This window comes from Ischnura elegans, chromosome 1 (assembly GCF_921293095.1).
Source record: "Ischnura elegans chromosome 1, ioIscEleg1.1, whole genome shotgun sequence".
Classification (NCBI taxonomy): Eukaryota; Metazoa; Arthropoda; class Insecta; order Odonata; family Coenagrionidae; genus Ischnura; species Ischnura elegans.
The window spans coordinates 15,304,211-15,328,487 of NC_060246.1; the positions used below are offsets into that span (position 1 = coordinate 15,304,211).

Sequence of the window (24,277 nt, forward strand, 5' to 3'; positions counted from 1 at the left end):
TACAGTGAAAATTTAGAACACAAAGAATTTGATGGGATAATTTCATTGCATGAACTATGCTATGGCAGTGCCACCATGACGAAAAATTATTCCCAAAATTTACTGTTAACAATTTGTTACAAATGAAGACTCTTCCACAACATTGTATAAAAGTATACATGAACACAGACACACAATACATGAATAAGTAGATCAAGAAAGAGAATGAGAATCTTAGAGCAAGGAAAACTCACCTCCATATGCTTCAGTGATATGTGAAGATCAGATTCGCTGAAATTGTATGATTCATTCCAGCCAAGGGGTCCATATTTGCCCCTCTCAATGATGATGCCATGGAAAAAGCAAAGAGAGAACATATACCTCCGAAGGATAGAATCTTTGTCCCGATAATTGGCATAGAATGATGACTCGGCGATAGGTCCACTAGTAAAGGACCGCAGGAGGCTCCATTTCAACCCACTGGGAGCTTCCTTCACCACCTTAATACTCTTCCGAGCAATTGACTGTGGAAACTAAGCAATACTCATTATGAAAAATTTTCATTCCCATTCAGTACAAACATGCACTGCCATCATTTTACCATAGTCATTCATATTCATCACAGGAGGTCTTTGATTTTCATACAATTACTTCCATGCAATTACAAAGTACATATTTTTGTGCACTTATAGCACTTCAGTAAAATTGAAATAGTCACTTTTTATTTTACTTCCGTGCACAAAATTCACGGGAAACTCAATGGCTGGTTGGGATTTTAGAATTTCCAGCAATCACACATTTTGGCATTCTGTCACAGACTTACACCAATTTGTAACCTTCCACAGGACTTGATTAGCGTGTTTCTTTAGGGCGATTCATCAAATGTATACCTATACCAGTGATTTCAACTGATACAATGAATTTAATAGTAAAAAATATGGGAGAGCTCAAAGAAAAAAGAATGTGTTTCATTACATTGTGATGACTACGCTAGGCCAATTGGAATATTTCTTCATACAATCATCAATCAGTGGTGCAGTAACAAAAGAAATTATTAACTCTTTTGCTCTCACAGCGATTCCCAGTTTCAGCACCAAAAGGCTCAACCCAATTTTCGATAGGTATTTCATTTTTAATTTAAATATTTATTGCAAAGGTAATTCTGGAAATATTATGCTGAAATTTTTATTTGGAATCAAGAACATATTAATGTTCACATAAAGATAAATTTGAATTTTAAAAATTAATATATCATTTCAATAAAAAATAATTAAACAATTAGTTTCACTAACATGGGGTCAATACATATGTCGGCACTATCAGCATTGTAAGGTGAAAACTGAAAGTCAATTTATCGGCACCTAGAGAATATAAGGATTACGTTCAAATCATCATGGATTGAAGATTTGCAAAAAAAATCCATCTCCTTGACACTAAGAATAATTCCAGCATAGGCTCTCATTTAACATGAGGGGCACAAATAACAAACTGATTTCTCAGCCACTAAAAATTAAATATCTGCGTACTGTTATTCTTTTTGTTCATTATAGTTAGCATTTTCAAAGTCATACACCAGATGTTCCTCACACTCAATCTACAAGAAATTTCCTTTTTTTAAACATGTTAATTTTTACTATGTATGTATTCTGCATAATTATGAAGTGATTGACTGATTTCACACACTTTCAGACTTAAACTTCGATTAGAGTGTATTTCTAAATGCAATCATCAGCAAATTTACATTCCTATAATGAACATAATTTTAGCATTTGGATATGTACAGTCGGATTCAAAAGTATAGAAACAAATGAAGCAGCACCACTTTCGCTGAAGTTTGGAAATTGAGTTTCGGTACTTTCTGTTGTACCAGTACCCCACCTCAAGCAATATTTTTGAAACATCATTCAAGGGAAATGTATGCGGGATATGTATAAATTTTAATTCCACATAAATTGTGCAGCTCATGCTGGATATTAAATCGACTTCCAGAATGCCAATTTACTTTCTCTCCTAAATTGGCCGATCGGTCGAAGTGTATTTTCTTACAATTAACATTTAAGCTTTTTGATCAGATACAGCGAACATAACAAAATATCCACTGCAATATCACGGCAAATAATACCACTGTGTGTCAAAATTCCGTTTGATTTAGTGACACTAGAAGACCGATTCATTCCCTTGCATGACTTAGCAAACCTTGTAATGAAATGCTATTTGAATCAATGAGAGAGTTTGCCAAGTGGTACAGGAGAGGATTTACCATGGTGGCAATCCGAACTTGGTGGTTCGAACTTCTCCAATATAATTTTTTTCTAATCGAAATTAAGCATAGCAGATGGAATGCACTGAGGTATTTCATGTCCCTGCAGACGTTGGGTTGTCAAAGTGTTTTTTTCGTGCTCCATGGCAAGGTTTTTACTATCTTTAGTTACATATTTGGACTCACCATTTACCTCTTATGAATAAGGGAATAATTTTCAAAAACACTATGGCCGGCTCATTCACCCCACCTAAATACATTACAGCAAAATCACGAGTGAGCATGATTAATAAGTCTGAAGATATGGATGACATCTATTTCGGTCATAATTGTATTATATTAACAGTATGTCTTCATCATTTTAACACTCCTACTATTATTATTATTACTAATCCGAAGCCATCTCAATAGGTGAGCATTGGGGAGTAATAGAACGCTTGCATATAAAAAGGAAATCCTATATCCTATAACGAAATCAAGCCTACAAATGTCACTACATCAAACTGAATTTTAACACGCAGAGGCATTATTTGCCTTGATGTTGCGGCGGATATTACATATATATAATCATATTATGTTCACTATCTCTCATGGAAAGACTTCAATGTTAATTGTAAGGAAATATACTTCAATCAGCCAATTTACGAGAGAAAGTAAATTGAAGTCCTGATGTGGATTCATTATCTAGCAAGAGCTGCACAATTTACATGGTATTAAACATTGTACATATCCCGCATACATTTCCCTCGAACGATGTTATAATAAAAATATTGAGGGAGGTGGGAATGTTGTTCAAATTTCCCTTCCACAGGTACATACAATAGAAAATACCGAAACTAAATTTCCAAAATGCGGCGAAAGTGGTGCCGCTTCATTCGTTGCAATACTTTTGAATCTGACTGTACATATGCAGAAATTTTGACTTATGCAAATAAATAGATAGAAAATAAAATTTAACAATCTAAATTTCACTTCTTGGATACATGACCTCTAAATTGCCACTTGACTTAATTGGTCCTCTTACGCACATATTTCATTAATAGAAGTCAAGGACCACCAGCAATTAACTACATATACACCTGCAGGGTTATTCCACTAATCGTATGGCCCGGCCATAAGTCGAAATCGACCATATCTACGGCCTCGAGACATACGTATGGCTTCGAGCGATTCTACTCTGAGCGAAAGGCCATAAGTCGGGCGGTAGCTATGGCCTAAAGGCCGTAATAATATGGCCTGCCTAAGAGGCGGTCATAACTCGGGACATACGAAATAACATTGCTCGCCTAAGGTGTTATAAAAGAAACTTACGAAGTGTCATCGATTACATAGCGATTGTTTCAAGAAATATATGAATATTGTGGGTGAGCACATACGGATTCAACGAGCATTGGCTAGATATATTTAAAAAAGACGTCGATTTCATAAGGAGGATACGGCCCACACGGAAAATAGATATCTATAGATATCTATATATTGTCTATTTTCATCTATGAATAGATGTATATCTATTAGATATCTAATAGGCATCTTTAGTAGATCTATAATAGATGTCTAATAGGCATCTCTAATAGATGCCTATTAGATAGGCATCTCTAATAGTTAGATATTAGATATCTAATGGGCATCTCTAATAGATGCCTATTAGATATCTAATAGGCATCTATAGTAGATCTATAATAGATGTCTAATAGGCATCTCTAATAGATGCCTATTAAATAACTAATAGGCATCTATAAGAGATCTACAATAGATGTCTAATAGGCATCTCTAATAATTGCCTATTAGACATCTATTAGATATCTAATTGGCACATATAATAGATGTCTAATAGGCATCCTAAGTAGATGCCTATTAGACATCTATTAGATACATCTCTGTTAGACATCTATTAGATGCGGTTTTGGATGCATCTCCAAAAGAGTCTTTTAAAACACGATTCATGAGCTATGGAAGCGATTTAACATTTGATTAAGGGACAATTTTTTTGGTTCCTTTATACTCGAGCGATGGCGGACTTAGAAAAATTATGCCACACATCGAACGATGCCAACCATGCAAAATGCATGACATCAGCAATCATATGTTCCCCCCTAGCTGCTGTTCCTCCTATTAGAATTAAGGTGAAAAGTACTAATAAACTTAATCATCATAATTACATAAGATTGTTCTTCCCCTAACTGACAAGGGGAGACCACGTACCTTGCTCTGCCTTTTTCAATGCCGTATTTTTTATGGCATTTGAAATGGCGAACACATCTCTGAACCGATAGTGGTTCCATGGAATGGGCCTTAGTTTGGCTGTAAATAATTAATTTCCGAGTGGAATTTTTAACAATTCTTATATAAATCCCAAAATAGCTGTTTCTACACAACAGGTTCAGTTGGTGTAGTGGTGAGCGCGTTTGACTATAACATGGGGAGCACAGGTTCAATGCTATACATCATGATTTTTTTTTATTTTTTCTAGTTTTCATTTTGATCATACAGCGACGTCGTTTTCATTAATGTTATTTGCATCAAGCATAGGCATGAGAATTTTTTTTATTATAGATATTGATAAGTCTAAAACAGATAAGTAGATATCTAATAGACACCTACAGTAGACATCTGATAGATATCTACAGTAGATATCTAATAGACATCTACAGTAGATATCTATTAGACCAGCTGCCATTTTGACAATAATATATCTAATAGATATCTACGATAGATGTCTATTAGATACCTATTTATCTGTCGGTAGATATCTATTAGACATCTAATAGATGTTTATTTTCCGTGTGGGATACGTGTAGGTAATCCGTTCGCATACGATGACGATATTTTCATTAACTATTTCCGTGCGTCAAAAGTTGTTACTTAATTTTTAAGTAGATATAGCGGATGAGCTAAAAGTTCGCTTGTAGTCAAAAAGTTAGGAATACTTTTAACGGATGCTCTGCTAAAGTGAACGGGGGAACGGGCCCATTCCTCTTCCCGGGGCCGGCTTTTATTTGCTTTCTGTGCTACATTTGCTAGCAGATTCCTTACTTGTTTCGAAAAGCTGTAGGTAGTTTGAAATATCCGCTATTAAATGTTTTATATTTTAAGATTCTCGTGGCATAACGGTTCATGAGGGAGGATATCTAAGAAACATAGGGCAAGAAATTTTTTTTGGCAGTAAGGCAATCTTCAGTAAGTCGATGCGTAAAGGACAAATGTCGTCCACAAATCAAGGAAAGAATGATAGTCTCATATTGATGTTTTAACTTTATACAGCTACCGAAACATAAGCCTCTGATAATAAAATTAATGAAACTTAAAGTTTCAATTTCATCTTTAGATTTCGTGCATTGGCTGGATTTATAAGGCTTTTGGGGGCAAATGATAGCAGCCATGAGACAATATGGTGGATCATCGGCAACATGGCGTCCGGTGACAATGTAAACAAGTGTGGCTCCTGTTATATTAGCCTCGACATGATGGAAAAACTTGTCCTTTGTGGGATATGTCTGAATTACTTTCACCTTAAATGCTCAAAGTTGAATGAGCTCAGTTTTAAAGTCGTCCAAGAAAACCAGTCACTTTTCTGGACCTGTCTAAATTGCACTGTCAAAAAACTTCGTGCTGTCTTCAAGATGGCTGACACGATTACTGTACTTGCTACAGAAGTGGAGCACCTTAAAATGAAATTAAGCAGTTTAACCCTGGGAAAAGACTGCAGTATACGTATAGCTGAGAAGTCGCATGTTTCCACAATCATTCCTAAACGTGGGGAAACTAACGTTTCGTCTGAATCTGGAGCTATTCCTGTTCCTCCAGCGGTTATTGATATTCTCCCGCAAGGAAGAAACGCTGAATTTGAAAATGCAGTAATCGGAACTGTTGGTGACATTTCTGACAAAATTAGCAATAATCAAAATGAAGCTGATGATCCTGTGAACGACGGCTTTCAAGAGTTTATCTCCAAAAAGAAAAGGAGAACAAATCAACAGGTACGTAATCAGCAGACGGACAATACCCAAAAATGTACTCGAGCAGCAAACCAGGAGTCGACGAACTCATTCAGAGGACATAAGCCCAAAAATAAACGCAATCAATGTGTTTTTGGGACAAACAAGGAAGTGGAAACCTTCACGGCGATCCCTAGACGAGCCTGGATATTTCTCGGGCGCATTAATCCAAAAACTACTACCAATGAAATATTAGGTTTCCTGCGACGCAAATTTATTGATAGGGAGTTTGAGTGTGAAGAAGTTAAAAGAAGTAAAAAGAGTGTTTCATTTAAGATTGAGGCCGATTTAACTCTTCTTGATAAATTACTCAGTCGTGAACTCTGGCCCCTGGATGCATGTATAAAGCGATTTATTTTTCGCAAGCCCTTCGCCCGCAGTGATAGGGTAAATGTATCGATGGTAAATGATGAAAGTGTCGGGGAAAATCATACAGATCTACCCTTGGTGGACCCATCTGGGTTGTCGCAGGATCACTCGGGAACTGGACCTCGGGAAATTCCAGTGAACACTGTGTCGTATAATACAAGATCGAAATCTAAGTGACTAGGAGAAGATGGAAACTTGCTCAAGTTTCTTTATTTAAACATTCGATCTCTCAGAAATAAGACTACTGATTTAGAGGTCCTTCTTCAAGAAAAGAAGAGTGATGTTTTATTGGTAACAGAACATTGGCTGTTAAGTGACGAAATACAATGCTATGCTATCAATGACATGAAACTTGCAGCTTCGTTTTGTAGACAGGATAACAGAGGGGGAGGTGTTGCAATTTATTGCAAACCTTCCTTGTCTTTTTCATGCAAGAAGACGAAACATAACATTGAAAAAGTCCATGAATGTGCATCAGTAATCTTAAGAGCATATAAACTCAGTCTAGGGGTAATTGTGACGTATAGATCTCCAAGTGCCTCTTTCATCTCTTTCTTACAGGAATTCAGTGACACAATTCAATTTGTGCTAAGTTGTAATGTTAACTACCTAATAATCCTTGGTGATTTTAACATTGATTTAAAAAGTCCCTCTATCCAACGTGAAGAACTTGGTGCCCTGTTTCAATCTTTTGGCTTAGCAGTAATTAACGATGTCCCCACGAGGGTAACTTCTCAATCTTCTACTCTTATCGACCTAGTTGTAACTAACTTACCAAATAAGAGGATTTTGTCTAATACCATATTTAGTCATATGTCTGACCATTGTGTCCTTGATATTGAGGTGAAGCTTGATGATTTTAAATCTACTGCACCAATATATATTACTAAACGTTTTTATAATGATAGCAGCGTTGATGAATTTCTTAAGAGTTTGGCATGCGTCATTTGGGAGGATGAGAATTACATTTCTGATGTCGATATTAAATTTAACTCCTTCCTTAACAAATTTTTATTAAATTTTAACCATTCCTTTCCTTTAAAAACAATAAAGTCTACCTGTAAAAGGAAAAATGTCAAATTCACGTCGGAGCTGATGGACATGAGTATTAGAGTAAGAGATTTACATCGTCAATGTAAATTTTCTGATCCATCGCTTTATAATGAGTATAAAGTACTTCTGCACAATTATAAAACTCAAATCAAGGAGTTTAAGAAAAATTATTACAGCCAGTGTATCTCCTTATCTAATAATTCATGCAAAGCAGCATGGAATGTTATTAAGCAGCAGACGAATAATAAACCCACCCAACAGTCGCCACCTTTCATAAAGTTTAAGGATATTGCTGTTTCAAAGCCCGAAAACATAGCAAATTGTTTTAATAAACAGTTCTGTCAAGTTAATGATGATAGCATTCCATCCACTATCAAAGCGATGAGTACTTCTGCCTCAATATTTCTTTTTCCCACAGATCCTGCCGAGGTTGAAGATGTCATAAAATCTCTCGCTAATAAATGGTCTGTCGGAAGTGATGGGGTACCTATGCCTATTATTAAGCTAGCTGCTAAAATTATTTCTACCCCTCTATCGGATATCTTCAATTTATCAATCTGCAATGGTCATTTTCCGACAAATTTAAAATTTTCTGTGTTATGCCCAATTCATAAAAAGGGATCTTTGAGTGACTCAAATAACTATAGACCCATAGCACTACTTTCTGTTTTCTCGAAAATCTTTGAAAAACTCTTTTACAACCGTATCATTGTCTATCTGTGTAAATTTAATTTATTGAATCTCTCCCAACATGGCTTTATTAAAGGCAAGTCAACTATGTCTGCTGTTTTTCAGCTTGTTAATGACATTATCTTAGGTCTTGCCAACCAGAAAGCAATTATTGGGATTTTTTATGATTTAACAAAGGCATTTGATACTGTTAACCATTGCATATTGTACAGTAAACTTGTCCAAATCGGAATTAATGGCAATGCTTTAGCTTGGATAAAATCCTATTTAACTAATCGTAAGCAGGTAGTGCAATTAAACACTAATTGTAATGGTGATGTTAATCAGAACTACTCAGATGTCCTTATTTCAAATTGTGGAGTGCCCCAAGGATCTATTCTAGGGCCACTATTATTCATCATTTTTATTAACGACCTACCATCTCATTTGCATCAGAGTAAAGTCATTTTATATGCTGATGATGCTACTACTCTGAGTTTTGGTAATAAGACAGGGGAGGTGATTGATATGGCACGCTCATCAGTAGCACAGATGATTGACTGGTGTAAAAGTAATAACTTAAAATTGAATGGAAATAAAACATGTTTTTTAAATTTCCATCACAAAATTAGTCCACCAGAAACGAGTCCTCTACTTAAGACTAATTCATCAACAGCCATTCAGCAGTCTAGCTCTACAAAATTTTTAGGGTTGAAATTAACTGAAAACCTTGATTGGCAATATCATATTGAGGATTTAGTTAGCAAAATGGCAACGGGAATATATATGATTCGCAAATTGGCTCCAACTACTTCATTAGAAATACTGAAATTGATATATTATGCCAAAATTCATTCTCACTTGGCTTATTGTGTAGTTTTATGGGGAAACACAAGTGCTGCTGCTAGAGCATTCTCTATGCAAAAAAGAGCCTTGAAAGTTATGGCAAATGTGTCCATCAGGTCTCCTGGAAAGCCATTATTTCTAAAATATAATATAATGACACTACCGAGTATGTACATTTTTTACTGTGCATTATTTGTAAAAAAGAACCCTACCTTATTTTTACCAAACTCCTCGGTTCATGCCTATCTGACCCGTGGGAGTGAAAATATACATATTTTACAACAATTATGTGCCAAAAGAGGTCCACATCACTCTGCCTCGCTTATTTTTAACAAATTGCCTACGAGTATAAAACATATTTCAAATATTAATGTTTTTAAGACAGAATTAAAAATTTTTTTACAGCCTAAGGGTTATTATAATGTAAATGAATTTTTGTCTGATAGTTAATGACAACATGTATGTTTTGATGTTCTTCCTGACAATGTTCTATGTCACATGTTTGACCCATAGAACAATAAAGATATTATTATTATTATTATAGTTACACCATTGGAAGGAGAGGAAGGGGGTTAGAACTACAATAGGATGTCATGTTCTAACTCTATCCATTACATGCACAATTCACGAATATTATAATACTGCACGGTACAAATTTCTTCTGCTTCTTCTCGCCCGTGATTTGCGTTCTTCACTTGTTTTAGAGATCTTCAGCGTCTGCCGCTAGCTTAGTGTTTAAAGAAAATCCAAATTTATCCTTTAATAAGAGTCCAATTCGGTTAAGAAACATATAATTAATTTTTTATTCACGTTGGAACAAACTTCCTTCTCAAAAAAATGACTAGTATATAAAAAAGTGAACCAAACTTATAGTACCAATTATGATTCTCATACTCGCCTGCAGAAAGGGCGTTAAGACTTTTGGCCGGGCCATACGATATGGCCCCTCGAGAGTGGAATCGGTTTAGGCCGTAATTTCGGGTCAGACCATAAGAAACTTACGGCCGGCCATACGTATGGCCCCGTTTAGTAGAATAGCCCTGCTGAAGGCAAGCAATGGAAACCGATTATTTTTCAATGATATCTTACATTTTTCATTGGATAGCTTGTCATCCATAGTCGAAAGCCAGCCTCTAATACAGTGGCACCACTCAGCGAGTTCACAATGTTCTCCAAATTGGACATCCAAGGGCCAGCCAAGTGGATGTTCTCCAAGCACACCCACTGGCCTTTGAGTTGGGCATCTTGTATTGCATTCTCTGCCAGGATATCCTGATTTTTGTAAGAAATGAGGAATTTCATTTTAGGAGATCAGGTGTGATCTTTGGATGCTAATGAATGAACACAAACATTGTGATATGTTTACTTTATTACTCATCAACACCTCACATCAAGCCTACTTATTAAGAGCAATCATAAATCAATTGAACAAGTGTCTTCTCCCCAGATTCTGGGTGTATGTTTGAGTTCAAATCTTTCTTGGACCCAACATACTGATCTCTTGAGTCATAAACTAAGTTCCACATGTTACTTCCTGAGACAACTTAGTAGTACGGTGAGAAGGGATACACTTGTTAGTCTGTACTACGGGGAGTTTTATTCCCATATCATAAACAGCATCATTTTCTGGGGTTCGTCTCATTGCGCATTTTCCAACGTCAAAAAAAGGCTGTCAGAATCATAGCCCATAAGCCATTCAGACATTCATGCAGACCCTTATTCAAGGAGCTAGGCTTTCTACCAATTCCTTGCATTTACATAATGATTACAGTGTTGTACATCAAATCAAATATTGAAACAATATTAGGGTATTCATTTTGTGAAGGCCGTTCTTTTCCCCACAGCATTTATTTTGCGAAGGCCGTTCTTTTCCTCACAGCATTCTTTTTTCGGAGGGCATTATTTTTTTGGAGGCCATTCGTTTCCTCTGGCTGTTCATTTGGGATCTCGCGTTCATTTTAATTTCGTGTTCATTTGAACATTTGCGTTCGATGAACAGGATGCGATGGTTCAGGTTTGCAGTCAATTTACAGGTCGGTTATCTGTTCGTAAGTTGTGCTATAGTTCAAAGTTAATTTAAACATTAGGTTAAAACTTTAGACAAAATTAGTAATATTAATGCAAAAATCTATTTCAGCAAATGGAAAAGTTAAACGTAAATTGTTTAACTATGTTATATCCACTACATATTTTGCTATTAAATTATTCGTACTGGAATTAACTTTTCACTGGGTCAATCCGTATTTTCCCCTGCTTTAAGAGGTCTGAACTGATGATTTTAGGAAACAAAAATTTGGCTTCAACTTTCCTCAAATTACTTGCTTGTAGTGTAACTACACATCGAAGGGGAAGGACCTGGTACTCTTCTGGAAAAGCCTACGGAGGCATATATCCATCATTTTCAAAGGAATAAAATCAATATGTTACCTGCGGCCATTTTATTTGATGACATTAGGTTTTTCACGTCGCGACATTTTATTAATTTTATTGTGACCACATAGCTTGATTGCACATAAATACACTTCAAAGCGTCAAATCTTTCTTTGCTTTCCATGTTTAATATTTGAATATGTTACACAATTCCATGGGTGTAACATTTTTACTATTTTTTTTACATTCTACCAAAAGTACTAATTTAGCAATTAAACTGATAATTTCTCACTGTCTTACGCATGCTATTATTGACAGTTAATTGCATTGTTAGAGTGGATAGATACCAGGTGCAGGCTATAACGAGGAGAAATAAAGTGATATTTTACCAAGGAGTCTAAGAGAGGGATTCACAAATTACATTTATACTAAAAATATTTATAAAGAACAGTTAGCTGTGTATGAAAGTCTAAATTGCTCACAAGAGCAGCATTTAAAAAAACTTTTCTGGTGCTAAATATGCGAATAACATCAGACGCTGGGTTGATAAATATTAATTCTGGCTTAATCTACAAGTGGACAGCAGATATTGTCCTGCACACAGATAACCAAGTAAAGGCCCAGGACAGAATTTGCTTGAAATTACTATGACAAGCTGCACAAACCATATGATACCACACTAAGCTTCATTTACTCTTAACGTTCGATGAACAGTATTTTCTACCTGAATGACCGTGACTGTTCACCATGAACAGATATTTTGAACTGTTCTTTTTAGTGAACAGGTTCACAGTGAACTGTTCATCAAAATGAACAGTTTAACCCACCTCTAGATGACATGCACGAGATTTAAAAAAGAATGAGACCAAACACACATCACAATTTTCAATGAAACAAATGCTGTATGAGCACACTCACATATTTCGAGACAGATTGGAAATGCTAGCTGCATAAATCATGCAGCTCAGCAGCTTCACCTCGAAGTTTATGACATCACAAAGTTGCAAAATTGGCCGTGTTGGCCACCTGGCTCCCTCCTTTGCAGTCTTATTGCTTGAAAGACAGAAGGAGCACATTCCTTACTCTCTACTTCTCCTTCACACGCTTCTGCTACCCCACCCCTCACTGAGCAGTCGTCTCATTCTGTACAGTTTGCCATAGTTGACGTCTATATATCGCTCTCAATTGTGTTGCAGATTGTACAGTTGCAATTTAATTTAATGATAAATTAAACTTATATAAATGTCTTCCAAAGTGAGGAAACATTCCTATTTGGATAGGGTGAACTCAATATATGTATGCAATGTGTATGTACTGTGGCGTGAAACTATGTATCGCAGGGAAGCACAAAATCCACCTCACCACTACTGAAGCATCCGCGACTGAAACACAAGCGATGAAATTCGGAGAGTGAGAAAGTGACCAAATTCGGGGGAAAAGTGTGTGAGGATAGTTTGAAAATATTGAAATGTGTATGATATTCCGAATAGCATTCCTTTTATTCCATATACCCTGAAAAAAGTTGAATAATTACTTCATTTTAAAATAATGGAGAACTTGCAAGGATTTTGTACAGGCAATTTAACTCATGCATCGTATAGAACAACAAAAATCTTTAAAAAGTACACTTCTCTTTAACCTGAGTGACGCATATTAACTGAACAATAGCGCCCTGAAAATAATGAAATCGTTTTACGGCATTAATGACGCGTGACGTCATATATGCCGTTCCGTGGCATGGTAACCAGGCATAACAAAGTGTTTATCAGTTCGAGACGCTGGAAAGTGGATTTACCTTGAGATATACATCTCCTGCGCTGAAGTACAAGTTTAAAGAAGTACGCTATCTGTTTTTATTTTACACTTAAGAGAATTATCGGCATGGAAGCTGGATATATTCGTGCGTAGTCCGGAAATCTGCCCGAAGTCGATTCTCCCATAATAATGGAGTACTTAATGAGCTGTGACAAGTAAACATCAGCTGAAATAAGAAATGTAAAGGCTTTGCGGTAAGTATTTTATGTTATTTACAGGATAAATGAATATATAAATTGTTTTCATGTGAATTCTGTTGCACAAGGTCGTCATTATTAGCAAAGTTGTGATAACACATGTGACCTTTTCGCAAACATTATGAATTTCTATTTCAGATCTATGAGAAAAAAATACATTGGGAGGGCGACTTGACGTGTGCCATTACAAAGATCTAATAATTTATGCCGGGTGAAGTGTTTTTCTGGAACGTAAAGTTACGGCCAAAAATTATAATGCCACCGTGGTGTTCGACGAAGCGTCGAAGACGATTTTGAGCATTGTCTGTCACGATTGCACAGCGTCATCGGGTAATTATAATGCATCGGCGTAATGATTCATTAGTACTAGTTATTAACTAATTCATGCATATCTTTATTAGTAGCTGTGACCACAGTTAATGGCTTTATAAGTACCTTTATGTTATGATGTTTATTTGTAATGGTTTCAAGTAACTCTTAAATTTATTGTAATTTCATCAAAGTTTAGACGTATACCGACGTTTTTATAGATGAAATATGCAAGTAGAATCGATGGTAATATGTAAAATAATAATTTGTAAAAAATAAAATGTGAATTATTTTTCTGGAAGATGACTAATGATGCAATGTTTACCACTTCATGTTTTAAGGGGGATGCAAGCATGCCTTCCTTGGCTTTCCTAGTGTGGCTCCACAACAAGAGCTTAGAGCCTTCCCCAACTGAAGTTGAGTGCTATTGGCGCAAGCCACCTTTGTCTGGTGTGAGAAACCTACTCCTTATGGCCACCGATCTAGGAAATTTGAAGCCTGTGGACCCAATTCTTGGAATTGGTGATTTCAAGGACCGGGTATAGATGGACTGCAGGGAAAATAACAATCAATGTGTTCTGTTGGCTTACAACTCTCGCTCTCACTCCCTTGAGCAGTTGGACTTATTTTATTTGGGCATTTTATTTAAAACTCAAAATTTGACCCATAAGCTCTATGAGGATTCAGCTGACAGGTTTTCGGAGTTACTACCGCGTAGATTCATCTCTGCAGACGACAGTTTCACCGGCATTACAGCAGGCTTCTTCAGGTCAATGAAGTGGAGATCCGTGATATCGCCCGTCTCTTAAACACCCCGTCGGAGGCCGGTGCAAGAAGCCTTCTGCAATACCGGCGAAATTGTCGTCTGCAGAGATGAGTCTACGCGGTAGTAACTCCGAAAACCTGTCTGCTGAATCCTCACCACACCGCGAAAGCCTACACAAGGAGCTCTATGAGGACTTTATTCAATTTGCTAAGTCAAAAATGACCCTGCCCCTTTGTTTACAAGCATCATCATTGACTGTTGGGCAGGCATCATGTCACCTGTGGCATAAGTTGAGGTATGCACGATTGGGTGCCTCAATTATTTATACAGAGGGTAACTGTAAGATGGATGGTGATGGTGCCCTGGCAGAGCTGCTGTTGGGTGCTCGACCCTTTAAAATCACAGGGCCTGAAGAGGGGGAAAGACCTAGAAGGTGATGTAATTAAGTCATTAAGACGAGAGTTGGGTGTTAGTTTTGAAAATACAGGACTTTTATTGAAAGCTGAACTCCCTGAATTTGTGGCATCGCCTGATTAGTTCTGAATATGTGGTAATGGTGAAGTGTCCCACATCTGAAACATGCAAGAATTATATTAGCAAATGTGGGAAAGTGGGCGGTAGATGCCATGCACAACTGCAACTCCAAATGTTGTTTTATGGGAAGGAAATAAGAATATTGTGCGTTGCTGACCCTAAGTACGAAGTCATTTCCAAAATTGAAATTAAAAATGTCAATTATTATACACATTTAGCGAAGACACTGGTTGACTGGGCCAGAGAACCCTGGAGAAAAAATATATTCCCACTGTTAATTAAAGCCCTTTGATTTCAATAAAATGTTTTAATGGATTTTACTTTACAATTTCTTTTAAAACCTTAATCCATTTAAATTTCACCAGAAGTCAACTGTCTATGTTAACAACCTATCTCTGTATTCCATAATTGGAATGGTTGGATTATGGATGGCAAAATGTGAGTAATGTGAATATGAAAATATGAGTTACCTGAGAAAATATGAGGTGCTTCTAAACTTATGGTAAAATACTGATTTCAGAGGTTTGTAGAATGTTTTTAATGCTTTTATTTACAAGTATTGCTATAATAATAGACAAGCTCTCACTGACTCATTAAATTACAATAACTAATCACACTTCTTAATTACCTTATTTTATAAATTTATCAATCCTGCAGCTATTTTATTGGCATAAATTTTACGCAATTTTTCTGACAATTTGCCATTTAAGTTACATTTCATTACCATATAAGGCTCCGCTGCCCTCCCCAAAACTCCGCCCGTGCGCCTTTTCCCCGTTAGTGCCGCCCAGAGTCCCGGAGGAAGCGGCCGGAACGGCGGCCCCCGCTGCAGTACTACCTCGGAGTACTCGGAACGGCATATATGACGTCAGACCCATGGAAACGACCACGCCCCCTTTCGAACGCCGTTTTTCGCGCCATTGGATTTTCGACAACTTTGAGAATTTTTATCTCGGGAACGAAGCGTTACCTAGCCCTCGGGTTTTTTGCGTTGTGCAAGATTCAACGTCCTCTATCTCCTCTATTTTTTTCAAAAAATGTGCAAGTTCTCCATTATAGCAATTAAAAAAACATTTGGATCCGAAAATGCCCGAAGATCTGACACCTGAAATCAAGGATCCTATCAATAACTGGATCTGAAAACATCCTCATCCGTCCATCCCTAATTATAACTAATGAATTATAAGGCACCAAAATGTCAACAACTTCATCAAATCATCTTCTACATGTATTATTTTCATTTAACGAGTCAGCTTCCAAATTGCCAAAAATACAATGAAAGAAGATCATTCTAATACCTGCCCAGGACCCATTGGAATAGTCTCCAACTCAGCATGAATGTCTTGAGAGGAAGCAAAATCAATTATATCCAACAACGGATTTACTCCTTGTGATGGAATCATCAGAAGAGGAGTTGTCTCCTTTGATAGGGAATAAGATTTATGGATGTTGAACCCAGGAGTAGACAGGTATTGTGGACCTATCTGATTCTTAACGAATTCCTCTAAAGAACTCCTCACCTAGAGAAAAAAAAACACACCAATAGATTAATAAGGGCAATGAAATCAATGAATCAAAGAAATTGGTTATAGTACATACACATTTCATTTGCAATTTTGGAAAAGGAACTTAAGGGATGAATAAGATATAAATTTTTATTCAATTCATCCCTCACTACATAACACCAAACATACAACACAGTTGTACCATATGTAGACACACCTTGGTTCAGCTCTTACCTTAAAAAAAATGTTTGAATCAATCAGTGTCTTCTTAAGATTTAAACAACTAAACTACAGTGAAACCACTTATATACGGGCACTTATGGTCCTCAAAAATGCATCCGTGAGTGAGAGGTGTCTTTAAATCGGAGGTGACATAAAGAAAACCTCATTTTTACGTTTAATATTATCCCTAAAGTATTAAATATAATGTAGGAATTTAAGCCAGCTGAATGAATCCTTTTACTTAAGAAAAAAACCTTAACTTTTTGGAGATTGGTCAGAAAACCCATGGCCCTGGTGTCCATAAAAGAGTAAAATTGTGTCTATAAAGTGTCCGTCTCCGTAAGTGCGTGTACTGGAGGTTCTATTTTTATATGAATGTATATCCTTCTGTAAAGGAATTGAATACTGTCCTTAAATAAAACATATCCATGAATAGAGGTTTCACCGTACTGCACAAACTTTCAGAATAATATTGTAAACCTCCAGAAAATTATTATTTTCCATCCATCCAGCTAGCAGAAAATTAGAAAAAATGGAAAATATCTCTTGTAGGGACAATCAGAAAAAACAGGTGTGACGCACGAATATTGTAATCCATTCCATGCGAGTGTTCAAAAATACCTTAGGCCATACTCTTATGTAGCATCAGGTAAAATATGAGAAGAATGTACTTTTACTCAGCAATATGATCTCAGACGACACTATTTCCAAAACGAATAATAGAAAACCACAAACCATCCTATTTCATTATAAAAACAAAGTGGGAGTAGACATGATGGATAGCATGTATCAATTTATTTACATGTCTTCAAATCCAACAGCCACATCTCCACGGGCACAAAAAAGAAAAAGGTGCCAAATATTGTGTTTGCCCATCATTACCTTATCAGGATGGAAAGCACGAAAAAAAAGCAGCTTCTGAAAATTATTCAATTTCTTATTCCATGGTGCTGGTAGTTCTTTCAACTGAGGCTCATTAGATTGATATATTGATTTCCATAAAGCCTTATTTTCTTTAAATTTTGACAAAAATCCTGAAAAGGGAAATTTTTTAAATGTACACAATAAAACACAACATTGCCAAAAATTTTAATGGATTCTTTCATTAGTATGAAGTTCTTCACTTTCTTAAGCACCTTTGAAGCAAGTCAGATTGCACAAGCGTATTATATTCTTCCAAATTTCTTCAGGAAGCCAGTCATCAGCTGGATTTGAAGGCAAAAAGCCTGTATATATTCCTCCTGTAGCCAAGAATTCCAGTTCCTCTGTGGTGATTCCCAACTCTTCCCTGAAAAAATGTTACCCGACATCACTAACATAATTTTTAAAATTTCATCAAATTTTAACAACCTCTGCTAGAAAGAGGAGTAACAAATAATGGTAATAAACAGCCTTGGCCATTTTAATAATGAAAGAGTATTGATGAATATTCATTTTCTGAGTATTTTATTTTTAACATCACATACTTCAGTTTTTTTAGTCCTACATTAATCATGGAAAATGATGAGTGCTGATGATGTTAAGGAATTATGGCCACATTGAATTCCAAAATTGGAGGCCTCTTGAGTGATTTTACATTCTTGGTTGCATCACAAATTACGAGTATATACAGAGAGTATGATATGCAGAAGGAAGGAAGACACTTGACTGTCCAGGAAGTGAGCACGGACCAGCAGATGCTCTTACTTAGCTGCCTGTTCCTAACTGAGGAAAACGGAGATGCTGCAAATCCTGCTGATATCTTTCTGCTGCATGGAAACAATAATCTGATTCTCCCAGACCTCACAGCAAACAAACACATACATACAAGTAAAGGTCAGTTGCCAGCTAAGGTATGCTTTTTGTCTTGAATGGCAGAGGATGGAATACGAAAAAATGTTGCTTCAAAACCTTTCTTACGACAAAAAAACTTCATTCTAGTAACGGCTATGTTTTGTAGGGAAAATGAATGGTTACTCCCAGGGAGCTACAAGAGCAGTGTGCTGCAAGAGTTGGAAATGCTGCATGTAAATCATCCAAGAATGATTAAATTCAAAGGACTGACCAGATCATTAGTTTTGTGCCTTTAGTTTAGACCTTCAATGGATAACATGATTGAGACCAAGGGAAGATCTTGTACTAAGAGCCAGAGAGAGGGGCCCTTACCTCACAAGGCATCAGCATGGAACCGCAAGAGGAGAAGTGGTCCCAGTTAAAAGCAAACTTAAGGAAAGAGAGCCAAGGAGGAAGGCAATGAATGCCCATTCCAAATGGCTTCAAGAGGAAGTGGTGAAGCAGAGACAACCATTAAATATTTGAAAAAAAATTTTGAAATGGCACTCGGCACATTTTCTGTGTACCGCATCAATGGTTAAGTGGAGCAATGGTGGGGATCGCAAAGGTTCCTCTGCAGATATTGGGAGAAAGGTGACATTCATACAGATTGGCTCAGTTTCTCTCAATGCACCACAAACCCACACACTACCACTATGAAGTAACCTGCAGAGTTAATCCCTTGCAGGTATCTGAAAACCAGGCAGACTAAACCATGCCCGGATGGTGTTGGCAAAGGAAAGAAAGACAGAGGGGGGTGGGGGGTTTACAATTAAAAGACAGGTTTTTTAGGAATGGGGATATTGTGTGGGTTCAAAACTATTTTGGGGAGAACAAATGGGTGCCAGATGATGGTGCAAATTTTGGTTAGAAATATGCATGAGAGAGAAACTGATTGGGGGCACCACAAAGATCCAAAAGAATCAGGCTGAAAGACAATTGACGAGAAGAATGTGCTATCAATAGTTCAGAAGATATTGTGTCTAATGGGGAAGGGTTATTATTAGGGATGGGTCGAATAGTAGATTTCTCGAATTCGAATATTGAATTCGAATATCTAATCTTTGCTCGAATATTCGAATACCTCGAATACTAAATGATGAATGTGAGAATGTTTGACTAGGTCGCCTATGCAGCAGGAAACCCAAGATTTTGGCGAGTAATTGTGATTGCCTTTAAAGGATTCAAACAGGAATTTAGCTGATAAATGGAATATTTTAATTTTATGTAAACAATAGAGTAGTTTCCTTCATTAAAGAAAACGAAAGGCATTAATTATGATTCTTTACCTACCATTGGTGTATTCATAATATACAAATTATTTGGTTCAAGAAATACCGGTTTAGACCAATGGCAATGGTCAATTTTATCCTCATTTGAAAAAGGTCAGATTGGCGCCCATGCGATACCACTCCACGTGACGTCACAGGAACCTATAGTTTCTACACAAGAGGATAGGAGTTTTACATCGTCTGAGGTTACCAATGCATGCATGAGGCACAGAGCTCAGGGAAACATGTCTTAATAATCACTTATTAAAACTGGCTAAGGTCGGAAAGTTGTCTTCGTTTGATAAGGTATTAATAATCCTTATTTAAGCCAAGCGCTACCAGCTAGCATGGGCCAGTAGCGCCGACTCCATGGGGCCTGAGGGGGCCCAAGCCCCCCCAAACATTCGTTACAGATGTGAGGAAAAAATGTGTCAGGCTTGTCGATTTTCCCCGAAGTGTCAAAATATCGAGATTCGAGTGAACAGGGTTCTAATGTTAATCATATGACTCTTCAAAAATGCCTAAAAAAAACTTTAAACTCACTACTTATAAAATTTACCGAGGCAGGGTCCCCGGTTTGGCCCCCCCCAATATTTTTCTAAAGTCGGCACCCCTATACTCGGCTACCTGCTAGCATCCTGCGTCGTATTAGCGCTCAGAGCCTCGCCCCAAAGTCACCTCACTCGCGGCAGCGAGAAGCAGAACGAAGTCACGCGGAGTTTTTCCCGGCATTCATACTTAACCGTCGCGTTTTTGCGCGCTTGAAAATTTTCACTTTTAATTTAATCGCGAAAAATAGATATCGTCTTATAAAAATCTAAAAGCGTTAAATACGTACTCCAGGAGTATTAATATTTCGATTCAGGCAATTAATAAATAATAGGGAAGCACCCTATTTGAGCATTACGCCAAAATGCTAAGCCTCCGTCGTATTTCTTCGTCTTTCCGGCATATTTTCCTGCGTAAAATGCTTAAATAAAGTCATAAATATGTCGTGTTTGGTCTTATTCTTTCTTAAATTACGCGCATATTACTAATATTTCAATCCAATAAAAGTGTAATATCAATAGCCGAAAGTCATTGTTAGACAACTTTTGGGCTAGTAGATGACTCATGCAGCAGTTGACCTCCAGAAATGGGGAACTTCGAAGCAGGTAAGCAGAAAAAGGCCAGTGGGTGAGTAGAGGGGGGGGCGTGAGACACATTTTTATTGTTCTCGTGTAGCTTGATATTTTTTTCGAAGCTAAGGTCTTCGTAATACGATCCCTGCGCGAGCTGGGATCAATTGTTTGATTTCGGAGAAGAGGAAATCGTCAGAGTGGTTGAGGCGAATGCTGAATGTAGGGGGAGATAGCAGATCGTGGGAAATGCGTCAATCTCACTATCCCACGGCACTGAGTTCCTCCCTATGGTAGTTTCATCTCCTGGGGAAGATTCAAAATAAGTGCCTGTCGTTTTATTTTTATCAAATGATGGAGGCGGGAAAATGGTCTGTGGGGGAGAAAGAGTGAAGGGTAGAACGCGATTTTATTATTTTCCGGTAACTTGATATTTTTTCGAAGCTTAAGTCTTCGTAACACGATCCCTGCACGAGCTGGGACTTTTTTTTGATTTGGGAGAAGAGGAAATCGTCAGATGGGGTGGGGTGAATGCTGAATGGAGGGGATAGCGGATCGTGGGAAATGCGCCAATGTTGCTATCCCACGGCACTGAGGTACTCCTGATGGGGGACACCTGGGATTTTCGGAATTTTTCACCTGATCAATTTCGGTTCCCCACGTCGAACTTTTTTCACCGCTCTAACCCGCGAATTTGATGTAGTTCGTCAGCTTGCCTAAAACGGCGCTGCATGCACTTAACGACTAGAGTTCTCATTTTTCTGAGTCAACTACCAATGACGTGCGAGCGACAGTGTATGATGCGAAATTCAAAGTATTCGAGGTATTCGAGACGGTACCTTTGGCATAACTATTCGAGCACTCGAATATCGAATACTTTCTATTATTCGAGGTATTCGAGTATCCGCAGATACTATTCGCACATCTCTAGTTATTATCTATGATGCAGTTGATTTTCTGTTTTTGCATGAAATTAATTATCCCTCAAGGGCAAAGTGGTATCAAATTCTTCATTATCTGAGTGGTTCACCCTTTCTGTACCCAAATTAAATGCAGGTAGTGACAAAAACATGGACATTTCCCAGTAAAATTGTTTTTGTCACTACCTCCATTTAATTTGGGTACAGAAAGGGTTATTATAAAGAGAGCTCCAGAGGACACAATGGTCCTTATCATGCATGTACAAAGTTGAGTGAATATTGAGATTTCCTAAACAAAAAAAGCAGAGTGCAAAAATTTTCAGCCTGACTGAGGAAATGCACGTCCAGGATGCATTGCCAATATGCCACAAAATGCACATTTGCTTTCAGACTTTTTCTGAAAGCCCATTTGATACATATAATTTTATTACACAACATAAAAACCCATCGATTGTTCATTATTTTACGCCAAAAATGTTCCATGTTGAATGTGCTAATGTATCCAGAAAGATTTTTAAAGACTAAGAAATATCAATTTAATAATAAATTACTTCATGCCCTATACCTGTGAACAGCCTCATGTACACACGTCACCGCTCTGTATTCACAAAGCAAATAGACTCTTTGCAAATCTGATTTGATAATTTATCAAAGGTTAGAGTTTAAAAATGTCTAATAAATCACCTAAACAAACGAGGCTTACCTGGCCAGACTTAATGTGAGTAGAAATGAAAACAAGAGCTTGTCTTCCGACAGAATTGATTGGCAAACGGATGAGTAAAATGTAAAAGTGAAGTTTTCTGAGAGCTTTTCCAAAGTCACCACCTTGACGCTCTCCTGAATGCTGAAAATTACAAATTAGCATTAAAAAGATCCATTAATCAATATAGAAGCAACAAATAAACAATAAAATTATGCTCGTGTGAAATTAGAATACACTCTATAATTAAGAACATTATATTATATGAATAGGACACTGCAATAAGCAGGCAATCGAATGCAGCAGGCCTTGGTCCACTTGTAATTAGTTGGTTTGTTGAAAAGTAAAGAGCCAGGGTGAACAAGTACATGCATAGCTTGAATTAATCCATGTGATGTCCTCCACGAAACTGTCCATTAGGGTGGGTCAAAAAATGAATTTTTCCAGGATCAAATTTTCCCTGTGTGGGAAAGTTGTTAACTGATATCAGGTTCTCAGATCCTAAATTTTTCAAAATCTGATGATATTTGCCTCTACTGCCTGAGCCCTAAAGTTTAAGATTTTGTGAAAATTCTGGCTGAATTTGAAGAAAACACCTATGGAAGTGGCACAGTAAGGGGGGGGGGGGGGGGGTGGTAAACCCCCCCCCCAGAGCTCAGAGAAATGCTTAAGTTTAATCCATTTTACTTAATTGGATTGATATTACTAATTGAATAGCGTAAGGATTACACAAAATATCCCTCAGGAAGCCGCAAAACTCACCATTTTGAACAATTTATCTTAAAATTCCGCACCTTATTAATCTTATTAATCTCGCACCTACCACTTATCCTGGTGGGTATTCCATACCCCCACACACCCCGGTATTGGTTGCACCTAAGCCCCCCCAGCCTTAATTCCTGGCTGCGCCCCTGATCTATGGAGCATGCATCACTGCAACTAAGCCCGTTTTTGCAATAAAAAATGATGAATTTCAAGATTCAATTGAGGAAATTTTAAAGATTATCAATGTAATTTCATGGTTTTATGATGGGTGAGATCTCTGCGACCTGACTTATGTGACCTGAAGTTTTGCAAAATCTTGAACTAAAGGGCTCAGGCAGCAAAGGGTAATATTATCAGTTTGAAAAAATGTCGGATCTGTGACACTGATATAAGCTGGTAAATTTCCTACACAGGGCAAATTTGATCTTGAAAAGAAAGGAATTTTTCAGGCTTCCATGTGACATTCATCCCTCAAATTCACACAATTACACCCAAAAGACCATACCAAACAAAATACCCATTGTCATTATTAATATATGCAATTCTTTCCTCCAAAATTTATCCCATTTTTTCCATACCTAGATAAAATTGATGACTTGAACACATCGATGAACCACTCCAAGGAAAAATGGTACACAGGATTGACAGTTGGCAAATCGTTCAAGGAGAAATAAATTTTTGATGCATGGTCAGCTAAACCCTTGTACTGGCTTCGTTCTGACACTACGTCTGCTTCCATCTTCTTGAGTTTTTCCTTTTCTTCCATTATTTCAACAGATAACAGCTGAAAAAAATACATGGC

At 37.2% G+C, this 24,277-nt stretch overlaps 1 protein-coding gene across 1 annotated transcript in view; it reads right to left on the minus strand.

The window, feature by feature from the left end:
* The window catches only part of LOC124154384 (dynein axonemal heavy chain 12-like), a 242,984-nt gene that overhangs the window by 12,605 nt on the left and 206,102 nt on the right, over nucleotides 1-24,277 (minus strand). The window contains exons 54-60 of the mRNA XM_046528076.1: nucleotides 24,054-24,259; nucleotides 22,714-22,854; nucleotides 18,026-18,177; nucleotides 17,772-17,923; nucleotides 16,461-16,682; nucleotides 10,261-10,443; nucleotides 234-512 (exon numbers count right to left, since the gene is read on the minus strand). Coding sequence (XP_046384032.1) covers nucleotides 234-512; nucleotides 10,261-10,443; nucleotides 16,461-16,682; nucleotides 17,772-17,923; nucleotides 18,026-18,177; nucleotides 22,714-22,854; nucleotides 24,054-24,259 — 1,335 coding nt within the window. The remainder of the gene's footprint in view (nucleotides 1-233; nucleotides 513-10,260; nucleotides 10,444-16,460; nucleotides 16,683-17,771; nucleotides 17,924-18,025; nucleotides 18,178-22,713; nucleotides 22,855-24,053; nucleotides 24,260-24,277) is intronic.